Source organism: Melanostigma gelatinosum (assembly GCF_949748355.1).
Source record: "Melanostigma gelatinosum genome assembly, chromosome: 12".
Taxonomy (NCBI): domain Eukaryota; kingdom Metazoa; phylum Chordata; class Actinopteri; order Perciformes; family Zoarcidae; genus Melanostigma; species Melanostigma gelatinosum.
The window spans coordinates 20,261,089-20,281,770 of NC_136645.1; the positions used below are offsets into that span (position 1 = coordinate 20,261,089).

General features: G+C 46.1%; 3 protein-coding genes across 5 annotated transcripts; 2 read left to right on the forward strand and 1 right to left on the reverse strand.

The window, feature by feature from the left end:
• The first annotated feature begins 91 nt into the window (after nt 1-91).
• Nucleotides 92-6,171, forward strand: csgalnact2 (chondroitin sulfate N-acetylgalactosaminyltransferase 2). 2 transcript variants are annotated; one of them, XM_079280401.1, is made up of 8 exons: nt 92-204; nt 2,037-2,879; nt 2,972-3,188; nt 3,335-3,436; nt 3,510-3,688; nt 3,785-3,879; nt 4,402-4,483; nt 4,565-6,171. In XM_079280401.1, the coding sequence occupies exons 2-8, from the start codon at nt 2,228-2,230 to the stop codon at nt 4,855-4,857; spliced, it is 1,620 nt and encodes a 539-aa protein (XP_079136527.1). In that variant the 5' UTR covers nt 92-204; nt 2,037-2,227; the 3' UTR covers nt 4,858-6,171. The 2 variants fall into 2 exon arrangements, with proteins under 2 accessions (XP_079136527.1, XP_079136528.1); XM_079280402.1 differs by lacking the exon at nt 92-204 and adding an exon at nt 1,725-1,862.
• sec23ip (SEC23 interacting protein) lies at nt 6,111-13,344 on the reverse strand. 2 transcript variants are annotated; one of them, XM_079280397.1, is made up of 18 exons: nt 13,097-13,344; nt 11,913-12,406; nt 11,620-11,827; nt 11,297-11,490; nt 11,041-11,130; nt 10,846-10,966; nt 10,370-10,459; nt 10,125-10,266; nt 9,232-9,440; nt 9,037-9,134; nt 8,747-8,896; nt 8,458-8,553; nt 8,201-8,368; nt 7,961-8,116; nt 7,532-7,634; nt 7,251-7,433; nt 7,016-7,178; nt 6,111-6,532 (listed from the first exon to the last, which is right to left on the reverse strand). In XM_079280397.1, exons 1-18 carry the CDS (start codon nt 13,227-13,229, stop codon nt 6,451-6,453), a joined length of 2,880 nt encoding a protein of 959 aa, XP_079136523.1. In that variant the 5' UTR covers nt 13,230-13,344; the 3' UTR covers nt 6,111-6,450. The 2 variants fall into 2 exon arrangements, with proteins under 2 accessions (XP_079136523.1, XP_079136522.1); XM_079280396.1 differs by having other exon boundaries at nt 7,016-7,433.
• Nucleotides 13,345-13,744: 400 nt separating this feature from the next.
• mcmbp (minichromosome maintenance complex binding protein) lies at nt 13,745-20,467 on the forward strand. The gene is made up of 16 exons (XM_079280022.1): nt 13,745-13,888; nt 14,848-14,939; nt 15,061-15,201; nt 15,343-15,384; nt 15,470-15,559; nt 15,685-15,817; nt 16,252-16,397; nt 16,547-16,644; nt 16,724-16,899; nt 17,943-18,066; nt 18,196-18,313; nt 18,421-18,586; nt 18,729-18,862; nt 19,551-19,715; nt 19,925-20,013; nt 20,279-20,467. The coding sequence occupies exons 1-16, from the start codon at nt 13,828-13,830 to the stop codon at nt 20,403-20,405; spliced, it is 1,902 nt and encodes a 633-aa protein (XP_079136148.1). The 5' UTR covers nt 13,745-13,827; the 3' UTR covers nt 20,406-20,467.
• Nucleotides 20,468-20,682: the final 215 nt, after the last annotated feature.

The following is a 20,682-nucleotide window of genomic DNA, read 5'->3' on the forward strand; positions in this document are numbered from 1 at the left end:
TTTTTATTATAAACAAGGAGATTCAGCGTGTGAGATGACGACCCTCGTTAGCAAAGCTCCCATTGGTTGGTTGTTGACCGGAAGTAGACTACGGTCCACTCTCTTCTCTCGGCTCCGTGGCATTTTGCAGCGCAGGCTGTCTGCTGCTTTTACACTAAACTCACAGCTGTAAGCACAGGCAGGAATGGACAAAGACGGAATTATGTGAGTAGTTGTTTGAACACTATTATAACTGCTTAGCAGGCTCGCTAATAGATATGAATTAACCCAAAAGCGAAGTGAAGCTCCAAAGACCGCTAAGCTAGCTACATAACCGTGTCAATATCCGGTTTGTGTTTTCAAAGTAAGTGTACAGGCTATGTATGGTATCACATTTTCCAGAGGGACAGGAGGTGCAGAAATTTGGTCAAAGACTAATGTGCTGTGTAGCTACAACACGACTTTGTATCCCAAAATGTGCATGACACAGATTGAATGCAAATGTCAATCATAATTCACTGTAAAGTTGTACTTTACAAGATTAAATAGGAAGCAGGCCATGCGCTTAAGTTTTTCCCCATTAAAACGCCAACCAAATCAGATATTTAATGACAATGCTGAGAAACATCTGGGCGAATGTCTTGTTTTTAACTCAACTCACTTTTGCCTGCTTAAGAAGTCTAAGTCTTTAGTCAATTTACTAGAATTTAGTAGAATTTACAAAACCCTGTTAATGTATGAATGTGTAGTCTTTATGAGTTAATTAATTAAGACTTGGGATGTATTCGTACCAAGACAGTGATATAAATGTCAAACCTGTACTTTAGGTTTCAGCCAATCCTGTGTTGCATTTATCTCTTATCCTGGTCCTTGGCAGCTAGAAAGACAACTACGCTCATTTATAGGACATAGTGGGCTATAAAGCATAGACTAATATGTCAAAGTAATGACTAGCAGGAGTTTAATGTGTTTTTTTTCCTTCTTGCATGTGAGAAGGGTGTTGCACACAAACCACAGTGTACAAACCACAGTGTATGTTAAAGGTGACAAAGCTGCAGAGCGCAATGTTTAATCCCACTGACATTATAGAACAGAAATTTCTCCAACTTTCAGTGGGAACAGCACATTTTACACTATTTTTACACTATTTATGGGCTTAGTCTCTGTTTGCATGACCGTACTTCGGGGAAAATGTCTTGCAAAGTACAACTTACTTTTTGGAGTTGTGGAGGGGCTCCGTTAAGATTCTGCGTTTAAAAATACCCAACAAGCAGCTTTCAGTGGACAGTTTTTGTTATTGTTTCCTCTTTTCTGACTGGTTGAAACCTTGAGACTTCGCCTAATCAGCAGAATGGCCCCTCTGTGAATATCTCATTGGACTCAGACCCCTGCTGGTTTTCATTATAGCCGTCTCGAGCCTGATTTATACCTTTTGAGGCCGGCTGAAGACGATGAAGACTTTAAAGGCTCCATAAGATACTGAGGACTTGGATCGGCTGGCCTTGTATGAGATCACTTTAGCATATTGTATAGTGTCGGAATACGTCTTCCAATACTGGGCTTGTTTTATATATTTTGTATATGGCTGTTCTGACAGAGTGTCATGCTGTTATTTTGAAAGTAAGCCGCTCAACCGGAAGTCAATATTGAGTAGCTTGCTGTGGAGCTCGCCTACTAGTTTCCCTCTGTGCTGTTGTTTAGCTCACTCAGCTAGTCGCCGTGTGTTAGCTTTCCAGGTGAAGCTCGTTTCTTCCTGTTCTCGTTTGTTCAGGTTGAAGTTAAATCTTCAGAATGTTAAATCTTGATAAAAGTTTGACACAAAGTGGACACGTTGCTGCAGAAACATGGTTTATTCATTATCTGAATGAGACTTTCACTGGCAGGTTGGTCAATTACACAATGTTGTATTATTAGATTTTATTGTCTGATTATCTGGTAATAATCCACAATGTTTTAATCTGAACCAGAGCTAGTTCTCTAAAAGTCTTCACAAATGGCTCCCTCCTTGTGGAGTATATATAATATTTGTTGTCTTATTGTTGAATTTGTTGACCTAGGTGATCATCGCATGGATTTACCCAGGACAAATGTATGAAGACAGTTGTAGGTTGGAGCCGAGAAACAAGACCTTCACAGTAAAATGACACTTCCAGACCTCTGAGATGACGTGCAGACGCACATTGTAAGTAATGTGATCAGAGGGGAAAGGGAATGCAGACTTGCCAGCTATAGCTTGTATGCAAGCGTGATGCCCAGGCGGGGGTTGACGCTCCAGGGCCGGCTCCGCTGGCTCTTTCTGGGCCTCTTCCTGCTGCTGGTGCTGCTGCTGTTCGCGTACCTGCTGGAGTGCACCCCTCCAGCAGACGTCAGCCTGGCCCTGCCCGGCCTAGCAGGGGAGAGCTACGGGAAGGACTACTACCAGGCCCTGATGCAGGAACAGGAGGAGCGCCACCTGAGCCGTGCCACTAGTCTCAAGCGTCAGATCGCCCAGCTCAAGCAGGAGCTGCAGGAGATGGGCGAGAAGCTAAAGCTCCTGCAGGACAAGAAGGAGCCGTCTGGGGTGCAGGGCCTGGCCGAGACGAAAGACCAAGAGCCGGGAGATCTGCTGGAGTACCTGCATTCTCAGATCGACAAGGCTGAGGTGAACACAGGCGCACGCCTCCCCAGCGAGTACGCCCTGGTGCCCTTTGAGAGTTTCACTACGTCCAAGGTGTACCAGCTGGAGATGGGGCTGACGCGGCACCCGGAGGAGAAACCTGTGCGCAAAGACCGCAGGGACGAGCTGGTGGAGGTCATGGAGGCGGCGCTGGACATCATCAACAACCCCGATGAGGAGGACGGTGTCGAGGAAGACATGCCGATGCAGAGACAAACCTACACAGAGGGTCACTTTACTGAAGGTAAGGTCCACACTGCCTGGCTACGGACGAATAAGTGATCACTGTAACCGATGTGTTTTCTCAGAGAGACATTCTTTTTTCATATTTCACAGGACTGTACAGGACAGAGCGAGACAAAGGGACTCTCTACGAGCTCTTCTTTGCCAAAGAGGAATCCAGCAGCTTCCGCCATGTCACGCTCTTCAGGCCTTTTGGTCCCTTAATGAAAGTCAGGAGCACAGCCGTAGAAACATCAGGAATGATTATCAACATCATTGTGCCGCTGGCAGGCAGAGTAGAAACGTTCTCACAGTTCTTACACAACTTCAGGTGAGAAAGAACCAGAAACTGTTGACATGACCCAGCATGTTCTCTTCCAACGCGTGTTCAGGAGACCCGTTTCCCCGGATTCAACCATTGTTGTGCAACCTTCGTGTTCTTGTGATTCATTTGAAAAATGCACGTGTGTTTTTTAGGGAGGTGTGCATACAGCAGGACAGACGAGTGCATCTCACGGTGGTTTATTTTGGGCCGGAAGGTCTGCCGGAGGTGAAGTCGTCTTTGGAAAAAATGTCAAGGTTTGTCCTCTCACTGGGAAAGAGCTTTTCAAATGTTTGCGGTACTCTCGTGGTAGTAACGTGTTGTTTTCAGGGAGGAGAGCTTCTCCAACTACACTCTGATCCCAGTGGACGAGGAGTTCTCCCGAGGCCGCGGTCTGGACGTGGGAGCCCACGCCTGGAAGAGAGGCGACGTCTTAATGTTTTTTTGTGACGTTGACATCCATTTCACACTTGAGTTCCTGAGCACCTGTCGTCTCCACGCCGCTCCAAGTAGGTTTTTAAACACATTATTGTTTGTATTCATTGTTTGAATAGTCCTTTTGTTTACAGGTTGACTTTTACTAAATTGTTCTCAACTGTTTGTAGATAAGAAAGTCTTCTATCCGGTGGTGTTCAGTCTGTACAATCCTGCCATAGTCTACGGGAATCTGGAGCTGGCTCCACCGACTGAACTCCAGCTGGTAAGGACGTCACGTTTCTCTCTTCATGGTGTTTGTACAAAGATGATTTAAATGTGTGTTCTTTAAAGATCCCCATCACACGTGGTTTAAGACATTCTGTCTGCTTGGAATGGTGATTTGCATCCGACATTGCAGCTACCGTGTTTAACGCTGTTACTACTACAAATATTTCTTTTCCCACATTTAAAACTCCAGTATCTATGAGTTTGCAAATTTCTGGAGGTTTGAGTTTCCACATCACACTTGGTGTACGTTGCGTACTGGACTGTGATTGGCTTCCAAACTAGTTGTAATGTCATAAAGTCATCTTGTACGTCGACGTTTCAAACTCCGATTCAAGGCGATCACAGAGGAATGTGAAAACAGCCTCTAGTGTCGAACTCTGCACAGTGAAGGTCAAACATCTGACTGAAGTAAACAATAAGCAAGTGGAAAAGGACTTAACTAAAGTAGTGACATCAAATTCATTTCAGTTCAACCGAATACGTGGTGTTCCCTCGTTTATTGTCTCTTTTCATATAGATTCACAAAAAAGATGCCGGGTTCTGGAGAGATTTTGGCTTCGGAATGACGTGTCAGTATCGCTCCGATTTCCTAAACATTGGTAAGAAACGATGCAACTAATAATGAGCTAAGTTAACTCATAAACACCTGATAACGCCGCCTTCAACTTTTACTCCTCCAGGTGGGTTCGACCTGGAAGTCAAAGGCTGGGGCGTGGAAGACGTCCACTTGTACAGGAAGTATCTCCGGAGCGACTTAATAGTGATTCGGACGCCCGTTTCCGGTCTTTTCCACCTGTGGCACGAGAAGCGGTGCGCCGACGAGCTGACGCCGGAGCAGTACCGCATGTGCATCCAGTCCAAAGCCATGAACGAGGCCTCCCACTCGCACCTGGGCATGCTGGTGTTCCGGGTTGAGATCGAGGCTCACCTCCGCAAGCAGGCCTTCAAGACCCAGACCAAAGCAGAGGACTGAACAAAGCCTCCCCGTTCCCATCACCATTCCCGCATTAAGACTGTGAGACAATACTAATCGCACTACAGCAAAGGCCTGTTTACATGGATCCTTCTGCATTTCACCGCACAGCTGTAGACAAATGAATGTACAAAGACAGACGTGAATCAATGTGAAAGCTAACAACGCGGTACAACAGCGTTATCACACACAGGTACACTGTCGGCTGGCTGATGTTGAACTTGCTGGATGAGAACTAATATGTAATATATTCGGTTGCCGTTGTATTTTATGCCGTTGCAACTTCTCGTTAAGCCGTCCTACCTGCTTCAAACACGGCACCTGATTTTCAACCGGTTTCTTCAGCGTTATCACCTTCTGCTTAATTACCTTTCTTCTGAATGTCACGTCAGCCAGTAGGTTTCAGCCCAAAAAAAATAATATCAAACAAGATCAAAAACTACCAGCTGCTGACGTGTAGAGTGGAAGAAAGAACGCAGTTACAACAGGGTTAGAAGTCCAACTTTAGAACTATTTATTTACTGTTGACAAAAGGACAAATAAGAAGTTGCACTTTGTTAAAATGGAGGTTAGGAAATGCAAGTTGACCCCACAAGCAGAACATTTCTGCAAGTTGAGCATCAAAGCAAATTACAATCTTTGCTGCTCCAGTTAGTGGCGGTTGTGTACGGAGTCGTTCTGTTAATATTATATTTATAGGTTGTTTAAAAAAAGGGAATTTGTGTGTTTTATGTGAGTCACTCTCTCTTCCTTTGCTGAAGACTGCTTCTAAGTGACCGGTTTAACAGAGAAGCATGATTTACTAAAGAGCCAGGAGCAAAGGTGAGCTTATAGCATGCAGCACTATGATATCAGGTCTGTGTGGACCAGTACGACCGTCTAAATAACTAACACTCGTCCTCAACGCTATCATTCCTAATACTGGACTGAGTCTGGATGTTACAGCTACTCTTGTAAATACTTTAATAGTTTTTTGTTCTTGTGAGTTGTACATGACTACCGGTACCTGCTTGAAATGACATGAAATGTTATTCCATCTCATGAGGTTAGAGGCGTGATGTTAATGAGAACAGCCCGACGTAGAGCAGGAAGTGCTTTATTCTCACAATGAAAGCTTATTTATCTCATCCTTTATTCTTTTTAATTCATGTTTTGCTAATATTACAGCTTTTTGTCTGTTTCCCTCGCCCCCGCAGGAGGAATGTTACTCTTCTTCCTCTCAGCACGACACAACCATTCGAACAAAGAACATGTGCAAGGAAATGATTTATTTTGAAAATGTTGGCCATTAAATAAAACAGACAGAAGGCTGCATTAACTGCTGATGAGTCATTTCTGCTGTTTGCATTTGATGACACAGAGTACTACAGTTCTATAATTTAAACTATAAAATGTAATGTCAAACATGCCCACGTCTTTAAATCTACAAGCTCATTTGTAATGCTTCTTAATTTAAGACAAATGACAAATTGTATTATTCATCTGTAGACAATAAACTACATGAAAAGAAAAAAATTGAAAAGTTAAAATCTAGGTAAACTGACGTGAAATAAACCGAACGGCAGAGTTTCAGACGGGCTTCTCCTCATGGTATTAATGCACCATCTGTTCTGGATGGATCCCGATGGTCTTGTAGATCTCTTTGAGAAAAAGCAGAGCCGTGTCTTCAGATTGCCTAAAAACAACAGGAGAGTTATTGTAAAGGGTTTCCCTTCAGCTGCTAACGGCTCATAGCGACAGTAGGAACAGCACAGGTGTTACTAATGACATTAAGGCCGGGTCACTGCCACTCCAGTGTGTGATTAAGTCACCAGTGTGTCAGCACGCACGACACCAGGACCCTGAGGCAAAAACAATTGATAAATAAATATATATATTTTTTATATATATAATTTATAATCAAGACTGACTGGAAATCAGTAAAAAGTGCCTAAAAGTCAATCCAGCCAATAGTTGGAGCTGGAACCATTACCTTCTTGGTATTTTTGTTTGATAAAGTATTTACCGATTAATTTACAATTTAAATTTCAAAATAGCGGATACATCTTCTGTTGATCGACTAATCGTTTCAGCTTTTGTTGACTGAATCTGAAACTTTATCGCTGACATGTGACCATGCAGCGGTGAACAGCCCGAATGAAGCGGAGGTGCTATGTACCAGTAGCAGAGATGACTCTGGAGGGCAAACAGGTACTCGTTGAAACTCTCGATGGGCTTCTCCTGCAGCACGTAGTCGATGCGATTCCCTCCATTCAGCATCCCCACCTTCACCTCAGGCTCCTCCTCCTTTAGTGGCTCCAGGCTCTCTGGGATCTTATGATCTGTGAGAAACCACGATGGAGTTATAAATATCTCACAACACAGTAATAACTCGATCGAAGAGAGAAACTCACCCTCCCGCGCCTGCTTCTCCTCTTCTTCGATCTGATTGGCCACTATGGCCAGCTCGGCCTGAAGCTGGGCAGACGAGGTGTGAGCGCGAGCGAAGTCGTTGAGCGTCTGCCAGGCGCTCCTGAGGGAGCTGATGAAGCCGTGCTTCAGGTCGGAGCCCATCCTGGTGAGACTCTCCTTCAGCTCTGCGACACAAACAGATTCATCACTAAATCCATCCCGCAGGGAGACGAAGACCCACGCAAGCAGAAATGTACGGAAACAGGATGAGCGAGTGTCGTACCGAGATGAAGCCTCTTCCTCCCTTTGTGGTGCGGGATCAGAACAGGCTTGAAGTCCATGTCTGGTAGTATCATGGGCTCAATCCTGTATGCCACTGGGTCCAACTGAAGGAAAACGAGTCATTGATGAAGCCATCAGATAGTAACGTGACTCCGCTTCACTGCTTTCATCACAATTTTAGCCTCTTAGTTTGTACTTTCATACAGAGTAACTAATGTGTAGGGTTAACGGGGGATTACTATGTTTCTGTGACTTTAATAGACAACACTCAAAGTAAAAACTAATTTTAAGAATTACAGCTGATGCCTTTGCACACTACAATAATATGTAAAGACTTGCAGTTAAAAACAAGAGAAACAAGCTAAAATAGTAACTTTTGTAGCTTAATCAGTGATTCCTTGAGGATGCACAGGTTAGACGAGCTGCATACCGGATGGTAAATATTGAAGAATCCTTTGCACGTGGGCAGCTGGTACGTCTCCTCGATCTTCTCCAGTCCCCGGACTGTCAGAAACATGCCGATTGGCGAACCCAAGGCGAAGAAATTAATCGGCTCAAAGTCCAGAGCGTGGTAAACCACCGACACCTGCAGAGCAAATAACGTTATTAAATGTTAAGAAAAGCTCAGAATCAGCTTGAACATGAATCCCTTATTGCGTTTAAAGTTTACCTGCCCGGTGCCAACTTCAAAGTAGTTGTAGTCGACGTGGATGGAGCTGCCCACCGGCAGCTTCTTCACATGGGGATCAGGAAGAGCTTCAGCTGCTGGTGGCGGCGCCGCGACCTGACTGACCTCTTTGAGCTCCACCTTCTTCTCCCGGGCGGCTTGACGTGCGGCCTGCAAAACCGAGACAGAGACACCAAGGACCGCGTTAACCGCCACCGTCGGTTTGCAAGCCTCACGGGCGCTCGAGAGACTTCACCTACCTGCTTGTTCACTCTTTCTTTGACAAACTTGGCAATCTTCTTCCTGGGACCCAGCGGGATCCCCATCTCCTTCAGGTCCTCGATTGTGCACATAAGCTGAAAGAAGCAGGACAAAGTGAAACAGCCACCAACATCTTACGAAGAACAAGAAGAAGATCAAAAGCTGAGCTGCTGTCAAATTACCTCCCACATTTCAGTACTTAATTACACCATTTAAAACCCCCTTGACTTACCAACGTAAGGAAACACGTTTGACTTTATGACAAGCAAAGGAGGCTTTTATTCTTACAAAAGATTCTATGTCAATCTTCTCCTCATCGAAGGTGTTCTTGTACTCGGACAAGCCCAGGTGTTCCAGCATGGCGGAGAGATCCTCAAACTCCTCCCCGTCTTCTTTGGGCTCCTCTTCCACAGCTGGAGGGGTGACGGCATTATTTCCCTGTGTCACATGATGGGAGAGGCGGAGTTTACAATCGTGCACACTGCAATGTAATGATCCATTATGCACACCAGTGTGTCAAAGAGCTGAAAAACATGTCTGATCAGTTATTACATGCATCCCATTAACTGGTGTGTGACCTGTTTGGCGTGTCCATTAGCAGTGGGTAGGATTGGCATGGCCAGTGCAGAAGAGCCAGTCTTCTGATTTGACAACAGGTCAAAGAGAATCAAGGAGCCTGCGAGTGCAGAGGAGAAGCAAAACAATCCATGTGAACCACAGAAGACAAACACGAAGCCAGCGGTGGAGAAGCTGAGAATCAACTGGTTTGGTACCCAAGCTGTGTCCGGCCACTGATGTGCTTCCTCTGTAGTCTGGGTTCCTCATCATGAACAGGGCATAAAGTCTGTTAATCTCCTGGGCAACTGTGTCCATGATGGTCTGGCAGTAAGTGGGACTGTTGTAGAAGAGCACGTCTAACAAAGTCTCATTTGTAAAGTGACGTAAGCGTCCAGTGCTGGGCAACGTAATCTTCTTTATCCTCCTGCAAAGAGAAATAACAAATGTGGCCAGAGTTGATTCAGAAATAAAACCCCATATATATATATATATATATATATGTATATATATATATGTATATATATATATATATATATACATATATATATATATATATATATATGTATATATATATATATATATACATATATATATACATATATATATAAAAATGTAATAGGAAGTCTGGTGATGTTTCTTATTTTTAACAAATCCCACAAGAGCCACACTGGTCCTTCATTATCCACACACACACACAAAATGAGTATTAATCCGCTGCTGAAAATAGTCCCCAGCAAATGCATTATTTCCTCTTGTTTAAGTAACTGAGCCAAAAACTACAATGACCAGCTGTGTCTAGGAAATTACTGAGCCTCGTTAAAAATCAGCATCTATATATTTGTGACCTGTTGTTGAAGATGTGTGATAGAAGTGCACTTTGGGCTGAGTGCCACAGAGTATTGAGAGACAGACAACTGCTCTGTTGGGGTTGGTCTTTTCATTTGCAGTCAATAAGAAAAATGACATTCTGTACATTGAATGGAAAACTGACTTTGAATGCATCCATGGATCCACTGTCATTTACACACTTAAGGAGCATTAACTTCTAAAGTTTGCGTTGATCATCATCAAAAGCTTCCACAGTCCGCGTGAACCAGCCTCTCCTCACCTGTCCACCCCTGTGGCGTCTCCATGTAGCGCCGTGTGCCACTGGACGGGGAGGAACTCCACCCTGCTGATGGCGTGCTCGTCCAGCGGTATGTGGAAGTGACTGTGCAGCAGCTTCAGCGACACGCTGCGGAAGTCGTCCACTGAAAGCACACGGATTACTTCAGTACGGCTTACTTCGGGAACAGCGTCACTGCCGAGGCTACACCAAATTCTGGCCAACGGCATGATTTGTTTGGCACTCACCGCACTCGACCATGCTCCGGAACCTCAGGTCACACACGGGACCGATTCCATGAACCATGAACACGACATGATCCACCTTTGCGAGCTCACCTGAAACAGATGCAGAGGACGGACGTGTCATTCCACACGATCACTCATCGCCCCGTTAACATCTCAACACGCACCTAAACTCTGAACTGTGCTCAGTCACAATTAAGCTGCAATACATAAACAGCTGGATATTAAAATGCATCTCACAGTTAACTGTTCCTCATAAAACAGAGTGACGGGTGGCACTTCCTCTCATGTCTTGTGAGATGCATCATCTCACTTTATGATGCCCTGACAATTTATTTTTTCTATGGATCAATGAGCTCAGAGTTTATTACCATTTGCAGTCTAACATGACATAGTACACGCTGACTTTTATGTTGTTTTTCAAATAAGTGCCTTCACTTCACATTAAATGAACTGGGGGCACAGAGGGACTCGACTACCATCTGGTACTTCATCATGGTCATCATCAATCCCTCTCTTCACCACCCTGGGCCTGGTCTGCCCGTCCTGAGTTGTGCCCCACTCATCTGGCATGGCGGAGGGCTGAAACTGCACGATCACCTACGGAGGCCAACAGAACGCATTAGGTCGAACTGACAGGATGAATCGTTCACTCTCATCAGACTGTGGTTTACCTTCGGATTGTGCATGACAATGGTCTCTCCTGATGGGAACTCCAGTTTACGGTGCCACTGGTTTGTAGACACGGCTTTCTTATATTCTGCCTGGAGTTAGAGACGTACTGTTTAAGTATATGAAGTGGTTTATAACACAAGTGCACATTAAAGTTGATGAAAAGGAGATATGTTTTTGCCTGGAAGTGGCAAGATGTTGCCCCTCATTTGATTAACACAATAACTGTTTCTGGTTAAACGTAGCAGTGAGACGAACCTCCAGCTTGTCACTAAACTCCTCAGAGTACGGAATGAAGCGACTATCCGTGTCCCCTTTGTAGAACCAGCTGCAGCGCCGGACCTCCGTGGGCTCCTCTTCCCAGTACACCGCAGTCCGCATGCGGTCATAGAGCTGCACGTCGTACCGACCTCCGTCCGTACGTATGATCACATTTTCTGGGTCCGGTTGAACTGGAAGAACAAAAAAGGCCCACAAACGCGTCAGAGCATCTCACAGCTTCATTGCTCTGTGACAGCACCAACACCGACACGGTTACATGTTGCGATTTCTCTGGAGAAAAACATTCACGGACCACACACCTGAGTTATAGGTCTCCTCTAGCTGAAGAGAGTCAATGAGACTGAAGGGAAGCCAGACACTCTTTGACTCCACCTGCTTGCAGTAGAACCAGTGAGGCTGAACAGCCTCATAGACATTGTAATTGTGTGGCATCATGGGACCAGCAGGGACTATCGCTCCGGCAGTGGTGGCTGTAGGCGGAGGCACTTGAAACTGTGTGGGAGGAGGCTGAAGAGAGAAGAAATCATATGAGGCATATAGCTGGTTCTCCGTTATTAGTGATTTCAATAACCGGACAAACAAATGTACACACCTTTGTGAACGTGGATCCTGACAGCGGGAATGTCTGTGGCGGAGAGCTGAGAGCGTACGGATTCTGCTGAGGCGTGTGTGTTCGTGGCAGGACCTCTGGAACTGGAATATAGGGCCAGGCTCTGCTGCTGGTGGGGGTGTGCCGGTACGGGTTATGACTCTGTGGCTGCATCTGTGGAGGCGGTGGGGTCATCGAGGCGGGGGGAGGAGTGTGACGCCCCATAGGGCTCTGGTAAAGTGCACTGCCGAACGCTGGAGGTGCAGGATGGTTCATTTGGGAGCCCGGCGGGGGTGGCGGAGCCACGCCGACACTGCTGGGAACAGACGGCGGGCCCGTTGACGGGGCCGGCGGCGGGCATGGCGACTGGCCGATGGCTGCGAACGGGTCACTGCTGGTTACGGGGCTGGAGAAGTAGTTGAACGTAGAAGGGGCCGGCCCGTTCCCAGAGGTCTGACCTAGAAAGCTGTCTTCTTCTCCAACGTCAGTGGAATCAACTAATAAATCAAAGCAGGAATTTGAACAGTGACTACATGTATTTAAGACTCTACAGTACAAGGAACATCTAAAACAACGGATACATTTAAACACAACAGGGGAAGTGGGCAAGGGGACATCTTATAATCTCATGTTTTGTCCCACAAAACTCCAAAGACATTCTGTTTACAGTGATATAAAACGATTTCAGTTTAAAAAATGTATTACTCAATAAAACCATTTAATCTCTATATAATATATAATAGTACATCAGTGCATCTACAATAAATACCTGCCATTGAGGATGTTGTGAAAGTGAAAACATTGTACATACAACCCAGACTACAGCTAAAGTCAGCTAGTTTGATATTAGTGTTTTTAAGAAGGACTTTAGTTTGTCAGCTGACGCAGACAGAAGGAAGTGGCCAGTTTAAAGACATGTTTTGATGACTCCAAAGTGACTGCTAATCCTCCTCATGTAGCACCACACAGGGTACAGTGTGTACAACACACATCACTGTCAACTAGGCTCACTTCTCTGACGGACGACCGTCAGCTCAGACACGCTGTTTCTATCCGTTTCTCTCACTTTCACACTGAGTGACACCTGACAGTAGAGCAGGAACCGGGGGTTAGCTAGCTAACTAGCTTAGCCTGCTAACGAAACCGCCAGTGTTCAGGACGTTTCCTCGGTCGGTATTTCATCTCACCTCCTGACAACACCGCTGGACCAGTGGCCTGACTCACTGGCATGAAAGGCAGATTGAAGTTAAACTCTGGAGCCGCGCTGAACAGTAAATTTGCACTGGTGTTGGCAGCGTTATTATTCTTTCTATCTGCCATTTTCCCCTAAAATCACACGTAGCCAGTGACGTTACTGCCGCAGCCCGGCGGTGACCGCTCGGTTCTCCAAACGGTGGTTTCGCTGCCCTCACAGATTTCACCGAGCTCTAGAGCATTAATAGCGTATTACATAATACAGGACGGCTGAACACATCTTCTATAGGTCTGCTAAATCCACGTAGGTCGTCTGACCGTTGTTCGTTGGTTGTAGGAAAAACAAACACTTACTCTCACTACTGCCGCCTACAGGCCAAACCGTTCAATACAGCGAGCACTGTCGCTTTGTATCATTACAGTGCGCTAAAGTAATCAATGCTATTTTGAATTAAGAATATTATAAGAAACGAGTATACGGAATACATGAGTGTTCGCCTCACAATACCACCAACCTAAACTCAAAACACCCCGCCCGGTTACAGCGCCGAGCTCCGGTTGGTCCCCATGTGCAAAACAAACGAACTCCGCTCTTCGACTGGTGACGCAAATTTCCCGCCCTCACTTCTGCCATCCTGTGTGTGAGAAAGTAACCAAATAAGTCTTTTGGACGGATATTTTATTTTGTTATATTTTATATTCTCCAGACGCTAGTCAGTGCCTAATGATGCCTTCCACACAGGACTGGATCAACGACCCTCTCGGTGTTGTTGAAGGGATGTTTGGTAAGAGACGCACCGGAACTTCACTCCTTTGACAGCGAACTCGTGAACCTCGCGAGTTAGCTGTATGGCTACGGACCATGCTAGCGACCATGCTCCTCACATGTAGCCCTTAGGACATAGAAAATGATTTAATAACATGCGGGTTGAACCCGTCAACGCTGGTGTGTTGCAGCTTGTTCCGGCACCGTCACAAGATGAAGTGCTGTGTGTGCAGTTTGATCTGAAGAACTCTATGCTCATCCACATTACAGTCCACGACATGATGCATTCACGGGTCTTTAAAGTCGTTTAAAACTGTCTTAACGTCTCTGAATGCACTGAATTGGTTTGGATATAGGTGTTTGTTATTACTTTTTGTCCTAATAACAGCTTCAGAAGTTGTGAAATATAGTGTTATTTCTTTGTCAATATATGAATGATGTTCTGTTCAGCTCCTCTTATCCACCAGTAAAAAGAACCAGTACCTGACGCTGATCATTATTTCAAAAATACATAATGTTAGAAATCAAGCAGTCATGTTTGAAGTACTTGGATCATTGAAAATACACATACAGACATAGAAACATACAGTAAAAGTCCTCATTGTGATGTACTTTATCACATATTGTTATGTATTTTTATACTAGTCAAACCGAATTTTATACATAATAATATAACATTTTTTATATTATAGTTTAATTTGGTTTACGGGTTGACAGTCATGGGCAGAAAAACTACAAAGTTCTTCACACCACCACGATTACGCACTGATTATTGTTTGTTTGTTCATCCCATGCTGACATTATAATATTTGATATAAAGTAACCAAGCTGAATGAAAACGAATCACTGGTATTCTTAAAGCCCAGGTTTTCTGTTATTATACAGGGCCAAATAATTTTCTATGAATAAACCTAATTAAATTATTTAAATGTCACCTGAAATGAAAAATAATATTCTGCTCTCGTTGATTATTTTTAGCTGCTTCCCAGAACAATCCAAACTCTGGATGGGAGGCGAAAGCGGTTGAATTCTTTAAAGAACACCTGAAGGAGAAGGACGCTCACGCCTGGGTAACGCAGCTCTCCGATGCTTTCAACACATACATTCCACAGAGATGCAGAAGATGTACACGTCAATGTCACCGCCCCGTTTCAGCGCTCCTAAATGACGACCACCTTCATTTTGGTGCAGGTCCCGTCTTTAAACGATGTCCCTCTTCACTACCTGAAGCCAAACAGCCTGGTGAAGTTCCGTTGCTTAATCCAAGACATGTTCGATCCGGAGTTCTACATGGGAGCGTATGAGGCCGTCGATCCATCCACAAAGGCCAAAGTAAGCGCTTGCTCTACCTGTCCCGTGCAGCTATACATGTACAGTCCTCTCATGTGTGTGTCCCGTGCATGTTTCTTTGCATTCACAATGCATGAGACGTCATCACAGCGTCATCTTATTTTACTGTCTGACTGCCCCCAGGTGTTGCGATGTGGGAAGTACAAAGATGTGACGGAATGCGAGGTAAGTACCGCTCAAGAGATCCATAAATCCCTCAACTCAGCTTCAGCTTTGCTCACACACACACGTGACATGTGTTTACCTCCAGGTGGATTTTCACTCCAGGAACACTGTGACTGCAGAGAGACAGACTTTCTACTGTGTGCCGATCCCCGGAGAAAGCCCCTGGGTGAAAGAGATATCCTTATCTTGTCCAGATTGTGTGTGTGTGTGTGGAGATGCTCCTCAGACAGGATTTTTGTCGCGTGTTCTTTGCTGTATTTTTATAATAGTGCGCCTTCGTTTTCCTTAATTCTGTCGCACCGCTATGCCGGCTCCAGCCAAGCACGAGTGGTTCCCTCCACCTCGTACGCACCGACGAGACAGAAACGCAGCTACGAGGAAGACGACGACGACATGGACACTCAGCCGCAGAAGCAGAGGGAGCCGCATGCTGGTAGGAGCTGCTGTTTAAAGGGAACATGGAGCAGAATGCAAAACAGAAGCTTTGTCCATTCAGCGGTTTACTGCTGTCAAGGTGTTTTAATAGACAAGAGTCTCATAGTTAAGTTTTCTTCCCATGGAGATAAAAATTCACCGTGGGAGATGAAGGTAGTGTTTTACTGCATTATGTGCTCCGTTATGTGCTCCTCTCTCTATCTGCTTGTATAACCCACAGGTGAATGCAACGTTCTGTCGGAGTTGCCACTAGGCACTCTGGGAAATGTAGGAAGCTGCTAATTGCAGCAAGTGTAGAGAGCTGGTACACCAGAGATGTAAATTATTACTCGCATGAAATGTATTTGACATCTTAGATTATTTAACAATAAAAGTATAAAGATTGAGGATATTTTGCCATAAATGCAGACTGCCCCCCCCCTCTCGCTGCAGGTCCTCAAAGTCCATCAGAACATCACGGTAAGGGGGACTGCAAGCGGCGGGAGACAGAAGCTCCTTCCAGCCGGGCGGCACCTGCCTCCCATCTGGACCTCAACTTCCCCCTGCCAGGAGAGAAAGGCCCCTCCTGCCTCCTCAAGGTGTGTTTTGTCTCCTCCCGCTCATTTTCATTGCCGGGTCAGCGATGCATCTCTCTGCTCTTAAGAGGTGATTTCGGAGACGATACCGCCCGTTACCGGCGGACTGTCCAAGTAGAGGACAGCAGCTAAAATGTGTGTGTTGCTGGCAGGTGTACGAGGACAGGGACGGCTTCAAACTGAACGACACAGTGGAGGTCTTCGGGATCCTCTCCGTCAGCCCTGCTCTCAGCGCGCTGGCCGGCGAGAAGTAAGACACGGCATTCAGTTTGATTTCCCTCCCTGGCGTCGATGTGCTCATTGCTCACTCTTTGGCGTGTCCACGACAGAGACGCCTCCTCGTCCCTCCTGGACCCGGCGGACGGCATGGAGACGGCGGAGGAGCAGAGAGTGCACAGCCCGCCGGCCTCGCTCGTCCCTCGCCTCCACATGCTCTACGCCAAGCCACTGACGCACAACAACCCGCTGCTGCCGGCCGCCGCCGCCTTGGAGGACAACAGTGCCTGTAAGGACCAATGGTAGACTTTTCTTATTTCAACCTCAGTTTTTGAATACCAGGCTATTGCACTACATCTGCACTGATGTTTCCATGATAACAAGCTGAACAATCACTGTCAGAAGAGATCCGGGGAAATATTTGCTTAGTCTCCTGCAAACTACCTTAACTTAAGGGCGGAGGGCACAACATTTTGCATCGCCACCATTTTGCAGTGATGTAAATGAGTCTAGCTGCACGTCATCTGATTTGCATACTGATGGTGGGTTGTTTTGACACATGCTGGCCTGCACTTTTGCAAATGCGAGCGTGTATTCATCCCACAAGAGGAAGCCTGCATGAGTAAACACCAGCAAACAGATCAATGTTTAATTGTCGTTAAAAAAACAACGTGGGCATTTTTTTGGTAAAACATTAAAACACCTTTGACTAGAATATTGCTGTAAACACAAGAGGGAATATAACCGGCCTACATAATAAGTAATATCAGAGGTTTATCAGTGGTGCCTCTGCAAAACCCTGACAGTCTTAATCAAATATTCCCTGCTAGTGTATCATTCTTGAGCTTACACGATATTAATGTGTAATATGAATCAACTGGTGCTCAGTTATATTTCGACACACTCCGCCTTGTCATGCTGTATTACACACTGGGTCAATGCTACGTACTATGATGACACACAGGCGTCGTCAGCTCTTTACAAAGACGTCAAGTCAAGTGACGCGTCGGCTAATCGACTAGTCCGTCAAGATAAAAATGTATCAATACTTTAAAATCTGTCAAGCAAAAATGCAAAACATTGTTAAATGTGATGATTTGCCTCATTCATCAATTAGTCAGATGCAACAAGGAAGACGGTAAACAAAGCAGATAAATGAGGTAGACTCGATGGGGACATTGATGTTCTCGTGCCGGCCGCTGTAGTTCCTCATGCTTGGCACACGACAGAAGTCTCAGTTGGTTGCACTCTGCTTCCTCACCGCGAGATCCCCCACACTAGACCTGTCGTGGCCGGAGGGACTTGTCTTAACTCTTTGTCCTTCCTCCTCAGTTTTGTCTTCGACCCTGAGCGAGATGGCCGCGGTCAGGGCAGAGCTGCTCGCATACTTCACTCACATCCTCCTGGGAGACGCGCTGGCTGCTGAATACCTCATTCTGCATCTCATTTCTAGCGTGTACGTCAAGTTAAATCTCTCATGTTGAAGCGGGAACCTTACCGCCTTTTTTTGTTGCTTCATGCTAAAGCCAAAGGAGCTTTTTCTTTCTTCTTTTTTTAATCCACAATGCGGTTAATTCTCTCGCAGGTACACCAGACGGGACGTTCTCCCGCTGGGCAAGTTCACCTTGAACCTGAGCGGCTGTCCGACTGTCTCCTCGTACACCGAACGCTTCTACCAGATCATCCAGCAGCTCGTGCCGTCTGTGAGGGAACATCGTCACGTCCAGCTACTGGCAGTACTAGGTTAATGAATATTTGTTTTAGTTTGGAATGAACGACAACTAAAGTCCCCTTTCCCTTCCCAATACAGTCGTACTATCTGGGCATGACCCTCCAGAATATGAACCAGATGCGGTTAGTGCCAAAGAAGGACTATGTGGCCAACCGGCTAGTGAGCGGGGCCCTGCAACTGGCCAGAAACACTTCCCTCTTCCTGGACGAATCCCAGCTGGAGCAGGGACAGCTGGATACAGCAGGTGAGGCTTCTAGAGACCACGAGGGGGCGACACTGAGGAGGTTTAATGCCCTACCTGCAGCCTGTAAACACTGTTTGTAGGATCAGATTGAGCTAACGCTAAACAGGATGGATCTTCTTCTCTGTGTGTTTGTGTTGTGTAGGTGTGCGCAACGTCACGGCCCTGGGGAACCTGATCTCGTGGCAGAAGGTTGATTATGACTTTAACTACCACCAGATGGAATTCCCCTGCAATATTAACGTGCTCATCGCGTCAGAGGGCCGCTCGCTGCTGCCGGTGAGGACAAAGAGGGATGAGGCGTGCAACTGTAGGACAACAAACCCCCCCCCCCACCTACCCACCACTGATTCCCCCCCAATCAGCTTGAGGCTTAGGTTTCGTTCAGCCCCTCACGAGACGAGCCACATCTGACGCTGGAGGTTGTTTCCAGCTGGCGTCACGCTGTCATCTCGGCTGCAGCGACCCCCTCCTCCCCTCCCCTCCTCCAGCCGGCAGGCTTTAGCTCGGGTCTCACTTTGTTGCGAACAGCCCGAGGAATGTGCCGCGTGCTATTCCTGTGCGGTGGTCTAATGGGTTGTCATGGTGGCAGCTGCGTGCCAAAGGAACAATCCTGGGACAGGCGTCAGGCTCGGCCATCTATTCGTCCCGCAAGTGAAGGGCAGCGCACTGTAAACCACTCCCAGGGCTGATTAGAAGTCAGCAGTGCATGGCCGTGTTTACATTGAATAGCGATTGGCTGATGATCAGCTTGACTGTCCAGCTGCTCGAGTGCTTCACGGTCAGCCCGCCACGGCTTTGCGCCTGTCTGTCGGGCTTTGAAGTTTTGACAACATGCCAAACTAGGCGCGCACGCAGCAGGCAGAGCCGGCTTTTGCATAGCAACCCGTGTGTGAAAAAAGTAAAGATGCAGTTAGCTGTTCTTCCCTGGCACAGTGACAATATTTCTTTGTCCGTTACTCCACAGTCAGACTGCCGGATACACCTTCAGTCTCAGGTCGCCCCGCCCGACATGGACGAGTATCTCGGCAGCATCCGAATGCATCCGCAGGCGTCACAGCTGAACAAGTTCAGAATGTACCTGAGCGTGGCTCGGCTGCTGGACTACAGCATCTCCGATGAAGTGACGAAGGTGAGACATGCTGTCGTCTTCAGCCCGAGTTCAGTTGCACACAAGTTAGTGAGATAAACCCTGGGGGGGAAAAAGTAGTATTCATAAAATGTAATCAGTGAAAAGCTTATTTGTTCCTCTATGTACCTACCAGGTGTGTTTATAATGAGCAGTCTGTTATCATTTGTGTGCATTAGTGTCCTTTAACAGCTTGTTTCTGATGTCCTCAGTCAGTTGAGGATGACTTTGTGGACATGAGGAAGGACGACCCCCAGAGCATTTCTGCTGAGGACCTCCACAGGATGCTCGTTGTGGCAAGGTGGGCTGTGACTACTGTTATAAGTTACTTTGTCTAGTGACAACAGCCTGCAAAGCCTTTTAAAAGTGTTCAAGAAACATAAGCCATGACGACCAACAATGGAAATGCCAGATATGACATGAGCAGGGACAAGGGGCTGATGAGACCAAAATAAGTTGTTTAATACTTTTCGAATCACCGTTCGTCTGAAGGAGCGCCTGGGCTGGGAAACTGAGATGTTCTCGCTGTATTTGGAGTATTAATTAGTGTCTGACTCCGTCTGCAGGTTGCTGTCTCTGAGCCTGGGACAGACCTCTCTGTCCAGAGACTGCTGGCTCAGAGCCAAACACGTGGAGATGCTGCGGAGGAGCCGGCTGGAGCAGCACAAGTGCGTCAACGGCAACGAGCCGTGATCAGAGCAAACAAGATGGCTTTTTGATACAAAAAGTTTGTAATAAAGATGTTTTTCATGTGTCATATAGTTTGTTTGTTCAACTTCTTTCCAGAACTAAGTTTCAGACATTTCAATATATTTTACAATTCATTTTTGTGAGTTTGTGTATATATACAGGTAGTTGTTAGAAAGAGCAAACTGTTCATGGATTTGGCAATAAACCCATATTTTTTTTTTATTCCAATGAAATGTTACGAGACAAAGTGTACAGTGCACTTCAAGTAAAAACACACCCG

Excerpts from the sequence above, each read along its gene's own strand:
- csgalnact2 (XM_079280401.1), top strand. The coding sequence starts at position 2,228 with ATGCCCAGGCGGGGGTTGACGCTCCAGGGCCGGCTCCGCTGGCTCTTT. Across the intron at positions 3,437-3,509 it reads TCTTTGGAAAAAATGTCAAG|GGAGGAGAGCTTCTCCAACT; the intron begins GTTTGTCCTCTC and ends TGTTGTTTTCAG. Across the intron at positions 3,689-3,784 it reads TCGTCTCCACGCCGCTCCAA|ATAAGAAAGTCTTCTATCCG; the intron begins GTAGGTTTTTAA and ends AACTGTTTGTAG.
- sec23ip (XM_079280396.1), bottom strand. The coding sequence starts at position 13,229 with ATGGCAGATAGAAAGAATAATAACGCTGCCAACACCAGTGCAAATTTA. Across the intron at positions 9,441-10,124 it reads GACGCCACAGGGGTGGACAG|GAGGATAAAGAAGATTACGT; the intron begins GTGAGGAGAGGC and ends TTCTCTTTGCAG. Across the intron at positions 8,897-9,036 it reads CTAATGGACACGCCAAACAG|GGAAATAATGCCGTCACCCC; the intron begins GTCACACACCAG and ends CATGTGACACAG.
- mcmbp (XM_079280022.1), top strand. The coding sequence starts at position 13,828 with ATGATGCCTTCCACACAGGACTGGATCAACGACCCTCTCGGTGTTGTT. Across the intron at positions 15,385-15,469 it reads AAGATGTGACGGAATGCGAG|GTGGATTTTCACTCCAGGAA; the intron begins GTAAGTACCGCT and ends GTTTACCTCCAG. Across the intron at positions 18,587-18,728 it reads GGGACAGCTGGATACAGCAG|GTGTGCGCAACGTCACGGCC; the intron begins GTGAGGCTTCTA and ends TGTGTTGTGTAG.